General features: G+C 37.5%; 1 gene segment (V, D, J or C); it reads right to left on the bottom strand.

Annotated features, from left to right (window-relative positions):
- Window positions 1–1,985: 1,985 nt before the first annotated feature.
- On the bottom strand, window positions 1,986–2,476 carry LOC110314744. The segment is given in 2 exon segments: window positions 1,986–2,308; window positions 2,390–2,476. Coding segments are annotated over 2 exon segments (369 nt in total).
- Between the last annotated feature and the right edge of the window lie 7,733 nt (window positions 2,477–10,209).

The following is a 10,209-nucleotide window of genomic DNA, read 5'->3' as shown; positions in this document are numbered from 1 at the left end:
ATTATCAGAATTGATTTTTATTAAAATTTTAAAGTTCTCTAATTTCTATTTCTCTTGAAAATACATTTCTTCCAGAAAAATACTCCGAATACTGATTCCNNTTCCCCAACACTGCCTCAATCTTCTCCCTGCTTCATTCTGTTTCTTTATTTAAATAGAAAATAAAAAGAACATAAATGATCTGGTGTTGGGTGAGGGAAAATTACTGAAGCCCTGAGACCCAGAAAAAAGAATGAAAACAGGCAACCTCAGGAAATAGGAGGTTGGGAACACTCCAGAATATACCAGAAACCTAGAATGTGACAGACTCTCAGAACTCAAAGGGAGGGACCTTAAATGAACTACTGAAGAGTAGAGAGAGGAAACTTATAGAGCCCACCTCCAGCAGGAAGACAGGAAATCAGGTGAGGGATGGGATAGCAATCATACAGTCACAACNCTGACTCGTAATCGTTCCTGTTTGAAAGAATTAAAGAAATGGAAATGGAGAGGAACCTGAGGGAAAAAAAAGTCCAGCAATAGGCCCAAAGTGGGATCCGGCTCAAGTGAAGATCCCAAGGCCTAACCCTATTACTGAGGCTATTGAGTGCTCACAAAAAGGGACCTATCATGGCTGCTCTCTGAAAGATCCAACAAGCTTCTGAAAAAGTCAGAGGCAGATATTTGCATCCAACCAATGTAAAGTAGCAGCTGACCCCTGTTGTTGAATTAGTGAAGGCTGAAAGAAGCNGAGGAGAAGGGCTCTCCTGTAGGAGGACCAGCAGTCTTAATTNATCTGGACCCCTGAGATCTCTCAAACACTAGACCACCAATCAGACAGCATATACCAACTGATATGAGGTTCCCCACACACTTAGAGTGGAGGACTTCCAGGTCTGAATTCATCCAGAGATAATGCACCTAACCCTCAAGAGATTGGAGGACTCAGGGTGTTTATAGGTCAGCGACATTGGAGGTAGGGCCATCCACATTGAGACAGGGGGTGGGGAGGAGATATGGGATGCGGAACAGTTGGAGGGAGGATTGGGGCAAAGAAAAGAAAATAAGGAATGTAAAATCTAAATTAATTTTGATTTTTTAAAATGATTATAAATGTAATNAAAACGAAAAACAAAGTAAGATAATGGAAAAGCAAACAAATAGGTATGGAACGAAACAAACAGAAGAAACACTTGTGNATACAGAGACACGTTGACACATACCCTGCAGAACTAAACTGGGCAACAGGTATGCAATGAGCTCTGAAAGTTGATGCTGTTTCACTATAGGTCCATGCTCTAAAAAGGATAGTGACTGTAGGGATGATTACTAAGATTGCGGAGGATGTAAATACATATTCAAACACTTATGTATAATCTCAAAACCTACATAATTTAACACGTACATACATTTTGTTTGTAAAGAAGTTGGTAAAAAAAAAAAGTGATTTAATATTGTGAGTAACTTGCATGTATTATATTTGCATGCCTCTGGCTTCTGATATAAATATTTTTCACCTTCTAAGAGACTGGAATTTCTGCTGGAACATGGGACACGAGTTAACACACTTGAGGTCACTAATTACTTAAGACTATAAAGCATTGTTTGTTTGACCAAATGTTGGTGATTTGCATTTCATAGATCAAATTCCTATTACANATTATTCCCAACAATTTCAAAAANTNNCTGGTCACTNAGGATGCAGTGATATTTTTATCATGCATAAACATACTTTTCCCTTTTTATTATTTTATTGAATAAGAAACATGTCATTGGAGGTTGTCACTGGTGAAGAATCACAAGATATGGAGAACTTTAGGTTTATCCAAATAGCATCACATTATTCATAGATGGACACTTAACAAAGTACAGAGGCACTATAGGACTGTGAAGTGGAGGTGATAAATAGACATTAAAACTACAACATCTGAGCAAGTCCAAAGGTAAATCTTTCTGTCATCTCTGTCCCAGCATAGCTTCCTGCTCCTCCACGATTTCTGACACACTCAGGATGTGGTTGTAACACTGTGTCTTGCACAGNAATAGACCGCAGAGTCCTCAGATGTCAGGCTGCTGAGCTGCAAGTAGGCAGTGCTGGAGGATTTGTCTGTAGTCAGTGTGGCCTTGCCCTTGAACTTCTCATTATATGTAGTATCACCAGGATAAATCCGTCCAATCCACTCAAGGCCCTGTCCAGGCCTCTGCTTCACCCAGTTCATCCAGTAGCTAGTGAATGTGTAACCAGAAGCCTTGCAGGACATCTTCACTGAGGCCCCAGGCTTCACCAGCTCAGCTCCAGACTGCTGCAGCTGGACCTGGGAGTGGACACCTGTGGAGAGAAAGGAGAGTAGATGTCATTGTCACCTCAGGCCCTGTCTCTTCTTCAGATTAGAACTGGTGATCCCCTTACCTGCAGTTACTGACAGGAGGAAGAGAAAGACCCAGCTCCATCCCATGGTTAGAGTCAGTGTGTTCAGGGACTGTGGAGAGGACAGTGATCATAGGTTGTTTTCAGGGTGTGGACATCCCTGTATTTACTGCCATAGACTCGGGTGATTTGCATATTCATGAGCAGTGCATTTCTTAGTTAAGGACCTAGTCCATCCAGAGAAGAACTAGGGAGAAAGGACTGAAAAGGCACATGGGTCAGGCAGCAGGATGCTCAGGTCCAAGTCCTAATCCTCTCTGAGGAAGTGCATGCCAAACACTTTTCCTGAGCCCTGGCCAGATTTTCTGGATGTTACTTCAGAGGCTAAGCTCTCAAAAAATATTTTGCCTGAGTCTGTTGCTCCTCTTTGGGACAATGTTAGCACATGGACTCACAGAATGTGCTTTGTGATCATGCTGCTGCTGCTGATATTGTTGGTAAATTCCAAAAAAGGTTAACTTTAAAGACTAGAAGCTTCTTTAAGATATATTCAAGTAATATTTGCCTTTCCCACAGGTTATATACTTCAAAATTCAGTAAAATGACTAAAAGTACATGTATATTTACACATCAATGATTATTACACCAATACAATATAAATATAGATGTGTCAATAAAGGATTTTATCACTAAGCCATGGATTTCATATAAATAAATATATGTTTTTTACCAGAAATTTACATTGATTCTGAAAAAAATGAATGCCATTAGACATAACTATTTTAATTAAGATGATATCAAAATCAAAAACATTAAATGTGACTCTTATTATTAACTCATATATTTTTCATAATAATAAACAACTATGTATGCAAATACATGATGATTTTCCAATTTTCTAGTAGATAAAAGGAAAAATAGGAGGAACAAGATGTTACAGGGGAAATATGCACATTGTACAAAATACACCTGTATGAAAATTCTATATATTTGTAAAGTTTTTATTTCTATATTTCATAAGGACTTTTAATCTTTCAAATTTTCAATCATATATGAAATATGCTTTGATCAGCTACCACTCTCTGAACTCTCACCACGATCTACTACCACCAGATCCCTGTTTTCCCCTTGGAACTTTCCAATAAGTCCCTTTCCTAACATCCTGACCTCTTCTGTCTCATTAACTAAAGACACATTCAATTTAATTATTATTACCTATATACACATAGATAGGGTCATCACTAGGAAAGAGTGAACCTCTAGAAATTTCCCCCCTCAAAAATTATATTTTACCCATCAGTCATCAAATACCAAAAGACGTCCAGCTTGCTGTGGTTCCTCAAGAGTACATCCCTTCATTGCTGTAGTTTTTAATTTTTATATTTTTCTTAGTGGTGATAGCAGGATACACCACCACCAAGTGGGACATATTAACCTCAGAGAATGACTTATGTACTTCAATTCTCAGGGATGTAACTGATGTTGCTAAGCTTTCCAGTAGACATGTCTACCTGCTCAGTCATTTCAAGGTCTCTCACATGGTAATTTTTGCTGGTTTGATTTATGTGCATCTGTGCTGGTAAATATAGCTACTGAGAGTTTACGTGTGCACTAAGAACAGTTAAATCCCTGGAGATAAGAGTTCATGTCCTTCAACCCCATTCTCTGTATCTTACATTCTTTTCCACATTTTATGATGGTCTTTGATTCTTGGGTGAGCGATTGGTATCATTTAATCTCCTGTTCCTGAATACTCTGTAGTCATTCTCAACACTCTGACCATTCATGAATGTGTGCATCAATATTTACACGCAGCACATATGAGCCTTTGTGATCAATGCTCAGACAATATACTGGTTATAAACATAAATATTTATAAGGCAGTTTGACAGCATGATCATTAGCAATAAAACTGAGGTCTACTAACGCCTATGTCATCTCTAAACATGGGCTTTAACCACACTTTAGTTGTATGAAGACTTTCAATTGAAAATTGGCAAAAAATAATAAATAAAAATATTGTGTTGTTACCCAGCAATAACCCTCTCACAAATCTACTAAAATGACTCTATATCTTTTTGTAGAGATGCTCATACATTCATGTTTATTCACAGAAAAATTTTCATGATATTTAACAGAATATAGAGGAAGGAATCATCCCAAATTTCTAATTAAGCATAAAGAAACATGGAGAAATTTGTTCATATAGAAAAGTGAATATTGCTCAGTGATAAAACATGAATTATCTGATCTATAAATATATGGAACTTGAAAAATTATGCTGAATAGATCACCCATGTCCATGAGGCAAGAGCTTCATGTTCCCATTTATAGGTGTTTGAGGATTTCAATATTGTGTTTGGTGTATTTATTGTACAAGATGAGAGCCTTGAATTGGTCCTTTAAAGTATGAGGAATTTACAAAGATTTTATAGTAAGATACAGATGAAATTTGAGAGTAAAACATTTTAAAATTTAGCAGATCATAAGATCCAGAGTGGTTGATGGACTCCAAGGAAAGAGTGTCTTCCAGACACAATTGGACTGATGCACATATGAATTCACAGAGACATAGCTGCCGGGACAGAGCCTGAACCAAGTCAACCCAGATAAAATCCCCAAGTTGGGAGAAGGAAATGGACACAGGATCTCAGCCCTACACTAGAAGAATTGAGACTGACGCTCACATGTAAAGGAATAATTAGTTTTCTCCTGTGCAGTCTCACAGGGGATGTTAATCACAGTTAATCATGAAGACATACTTAGCAGTTGATTGAGAAAAAAAAGTGATCTCAAAAGTATTTTTGCTGAATTTTTTTCTAATATGCCTTGTTCAACTCCGTTTGTCTCACTTATGTTTGCCTATATATCATGGCTACAGAGTTATGATTCTCTCTCTCTCTCTCTCTCTCTCTCTCTCTCTCTCTCTCTCTTGCTCTGTGTATCCCATTTTTTTGTTGTTGTTTCTGTTTGCTTTTAATCCCTGTTTAAATTTCTTTCTGGTTTTTTTTTTTTTTGGCTTATATTGAGAAAGGAAAATAGGTGTGTATTTTCATGAATTTGGAAGTAGCAAGAATTTGGAAATAGTTGGGCATAGGGAAATCAGTTATTAGAAGCAATTTTATCACTTTTACATAATTTAAAAAAAAATGATATACAAACAAATAAATACAAGTGAACACCAGAGCTCATGTCTCTAGCTGCATATGAAACAGAGGATGGCCTAGTCAGATATCAGTGGGAGGAGAGGGCCTTGCTAATGTGAAGATTATATGCTGCAGTATAGGGGAATGCCAGGGCCAGGAAGTGGGAGTGGATGGGTTGGGGAGCAGATTTGGGAAGGGCATAGGGGACTTTAAGAGAGAAAACTAGGAAAGGGGATAGCATTTGAAATATAAATGGAAAAAATCTAATAAAAATATGTAGAGCTCAAAAAAGAAAAAAGAAAGAAAGAAAGAAAAATCAAGTGAACGTAAATCTGATAACTGTTTAACAAAGAATCTTTATTCTGTTTGAGCCTGGAGACATCACATGTTAACCACCACAGTGCAGATCAGTTAGTACACTTATGAAAAAACCCACAGAGAACACAGTGTCTCTTCCATATCCACCTCACCTCCCTATGGGGATTCATGACCTCATTGTGCCATCTGCTGGTCATTAGCTCCTCTGAGAACGGGTTTCTCATGGCTTCAACTGAGGTTGCATTGTCTGGTTTAAGAAAAAATCTTATCCATGTAACTTCAGTGTTTACAGAGATCCACTGAAGAGAGAAATGGCTTTAGTTTACCTGGGGATGATGATTTATGCACCAATGATTTTAAGTTGTGCCAATATTCCCATAATGTTTCTCTTGAAGTCAGGTTCCACCTTGCTTGCAGTTGAATCCAGCTCTTGCAGTTCCCATTTCTAAAAATGTGGTGACAGTAGACAACTGGCTCTTTCCTGATGTCATAAGTATACACCTGGGGCAGAGCACTTTTGATCAGAGGTAAATCACCCTACATTGTTTAGTAGACACAGTGAAAATACCTACAAAATAATGGTACACAGGAGTGAGACTATACATATAAACAACTAAAATGTTGATGCAGCTCAGGACCTGGCTTGACTCTTAGATGCTGAAGCAGTTTTGGAATTACTGCTGAAATCCGCCTGTATTAACAAAATGAATAATTAATTAAAACTCTTAAAGATAATGAAGAAGAACCATCCAGATGAAAGGTCTGAACTTAGAGACCAGCAAAGAGAATCACTCATGGTGCGTCAGGACTGCACATGATCATTGTACATGAACTCTTAGCAGCTATAGTTAACACCACAAAACCTTAATAAATCGCTCCGGTCAAAATTAAAGCATGAGAATAAGTGAAATATCTAAGTAGCAACTGTCTTTCCTTGTAAGTTTATGTCATATTTAACTGCTTGGGTTGGCATGGTAGAATGTGAGACTTGGATTTCATATATTTTTCTCTCAGGTTAACTCATCCAACTTGGTTCATGTGTTCTCAGCTTTCCCCACTAAGCAAAGTATAACCATATTTTAAAAATATTACAATGGTGTGGGACTTCCAAGAACACAAACCATGTTTTAGACTATTGGCATTTGAAATTTGATGATGAAAATATGCTCACTTTTTCTTTGGAAGGATTCTAGGTGTTGTTTATGTACTAGTGAATGACATGCATATGTATATATACACAGCACTGATTGGAATCTACATATTTTTACTTAATAAAATAAGGGTGGTCAGTTATTTGAGAGAGATTGATTGGAAGATCCCAATGGAATCAAGAAGGCAATAGTGGGGTACACATGTTCCTGATATATTTCACACATGAATAAAAATGTAAAAGAATAAGCAAACTCATGTTAAAAAAGAAAAGTAACAATTTTATATATGATTAGAATCTTCATGGAAATGATTGTTTCGCACTGTGCATATTTCACCCATAATTTCTACTCTTTCATTTCTTGACTGTCCTATTTTTCTCTATTTTGTTAAGTACTTTCATTTATACACTGTAAGGTATTCATATACATAACTATATAAGAATGCAATATCTAAGAAGTACTAATGAGATACTCATATGATGTCTGCATATATTCATTCAATACAGTTAATATATTGGAAAGTTCATATCATTAATGCATCTGTGACTGAGGACTCTGTAATCATTCTCACCACTTAGACCACTCATGAATATCTGCATCAAACATTACACACTTAACACAGAAGCTCCTTGATCATGGCTGAGAGCAGCTCTAATCTGTTGTATAAACATAAGAATTTATAAGGAATTTTGATATCTTGAACTTCAGAAATACAACTAGGGTCAACTAGGGCCTCTGTCATCTCAGGCCATGGGCATTTGACCATGTTTATTTGGGAAGAGGCTGTTCCTATGCAATAGACCACAAATCCAATCACAAAAGAGTAAAACAATACATAAGAGTCCTGAACTAATAGATATATCTTACCTGAAGCCTGATATTGTAGACTGCAAGGGTAGGCACAGTATAACATCACTGATACTGATGTCTTTGTATTTCTTCTAATGTGTATGACATTGTTCTCAAAAAACAAAACAAAACAAAAAAAACTTGGTTGCTAGATTACTTCATGTCCTGTACCATAGTCCTTATCAAAGAGTGAAATATAGAATAAAACTGGCTAAGACCAAAAACTCTAGATACAGCACGTGCTGGCAAGGAAAACAATCCCCTATTGCTGGTGGGAGTGAAAACTTGAACATCCACTCTGGAAATCAGTCTTGGGATTTCTCAGAAAATTAAGAATGGTTCTACCTGAAGACCCAGCTATAATACTATTGGAAATATACACCAAACTCTCTTGCATGCACAAGGATGTTTATTCAAATATTTTCATAGCAGCTCTACTTGTGATAGCCAGAGGTTGGCAAAACATATTTGCCCCTCATCTAGAGAATGGATACAAAAAATGTGGTTCATTTACAAGATGGAATACTGCTCAGCTTTTAAAGGCAAACACAATAAATTTTGCAAGAAAATGGATGGAAGTAGAAAATATCATACTTGCATCTGGTGTTCCTCTTCCCAAGGTTCTCCATTTTCAGGATTCTATCAGTTTGTGTTTACTTTATTGCATCTATTTCCATTTTTAGGTATTACATCATTTTAGTTATTACCTTTACCTGTTTAATTGTATTTTTCCACTATGTCTTTAAGGGATTTATTAGTTTCTTCCTAAAAACCTCTATCTGTTTGATTGTATTTTCCTGTATTTATTAAGGGATTTATGTATTCCCTATTTAAAGGCCCCCATCAACTTTGCAAGACTGGATTTAAGGTCACTTTCTTGTATTTTGATTGTGTTAGGATATCCAGGGCATGATATAGTTGGTTAGCTATGCTTTGGAGATGTCATGTTGCCCTGGCTCTTGTTTGTGTTCCTTCAAGTGTCTTTAGCCATGTAGACAGCACTGGACCTAGATGTAGTTGTAGTCAGTATTTGGAAGAAGATGAAGGTCGATGGCCCTGGTATGGTAGGCCTCTAATGGATATACTTGGTTTGTGTGGTTTCAGACCTGCAGTTCTGTATAATTCATATCCAATTAACATGGGCAGAGTGGTGGCAGAATGTATGTCCCTCTGTATGGGGATGACAATAGTTGTGACATACTACTTTGGGGATATGGAACCTGAAGAGGCTAACTGCTATATACAGAAAGAACACTATTGGAGCAATAGAGACACCAAAGCACCCACAAAACTTTCATCCCAAGTTTTTTTCCAGTCTACAAGAAATGCAGGGATATAAACCAGCTTGGTGGCACACACCTTTAATTCCAGCACTCAGGAGGTAGAGGCAGGCAGATTTCTGAGTTCAAGGACAACCTGGTCTACAAAGTGAATTCCAGGACAGCCAGGGCTACACAGAGAAATCCTGTCTCAAAAAAAGAAAGAAAAGAAAAGAAAAGAAAAGAAAAGAAAAGAAAAGAAAAGAAAAGAAAAGAAAAGAAAAGAAAAGAAAAGAAAAAAGAAATGCAGGAATAAAGATGGATCAGAGACTGTGGGAATGGCCAACCAAATGGCCAAACTTGAGACCCATCTCACTGGCAAGCACCAATCTCTGGCACTATTAATAATATACTGTTTTGCTTGTAGATATGTGCTTCTCAAAATCATCCTCTGAGAAGCTCCACCCAGCAGCTGACTGAAACAGATGCAGAAATACCCATAGCCAAACATTGGACGGACCAATGAGAGTCTTATGAAAGAGTTGGGAGAAGAATTGAGGGATCTGTAGGGGATAAGAATTCCAAAGGAAGACCCACAGAGTTAACTAACCTGTATACTTTGGAGTTCTCAGAGACTAAACCTCCAACCAAAGAATATATACAGACTGGAACTAGGACTCCTGAATATATGTAGCAGATGTGCAACTCAGTCTTCATNTGAATCCCCCAATACCTAGAGTAGGAGCTGTCTGTAAATCTATTGCCTTCCTGTGGATCCTGTCCTCCTCACTTGTCTGCCTTCTCTAGCTGCAATGGGAGAGAATGTGCCTAGTTCTGCAGAGACTTGATGTGCCAGGGTAGGGGGATACCTAGGGATGAGAGGGATCCACACTCTCAGAGAAGAAAAGAATGGGGGAGAGAATGTGTGAGAAGGGGACAGGGAGGATGTAAATTGAATAAATAATGAAAAAAGTCCCAGAAATTTAATGTTACAATTTGACCTCAATGAGATGAGAATAAGCAAGAATATAAGTGATAACAGATAAACACATTGGTACAGAAAAAATGCAATCCTTTCTAGATTTAGATGTGAGTGTAACCTTGTGTAGTGACACTGGACATCACTTTGACCATGCCAC

The sequence above is a fragment of the Mus pahari genome, unplaced genomic scaffold (assembly GCF_900095145.1).
Source record: "Mus pahari unplaced genomic scaffold, PAHARI_EIJ_v1.1 scaffold_8452_1, whole genome shotgun sequence".
Classification (NCBI taxonomy): Eukaryota; Metazoa; Chordata; class Mammalia; order Rodentia; family Muridae; genus Mus; species Mus pahari.
Note: the sequence above shows the minus strand (reverse complement) of the source record. Positions and strands in the feature narration are given on the sequence as shown.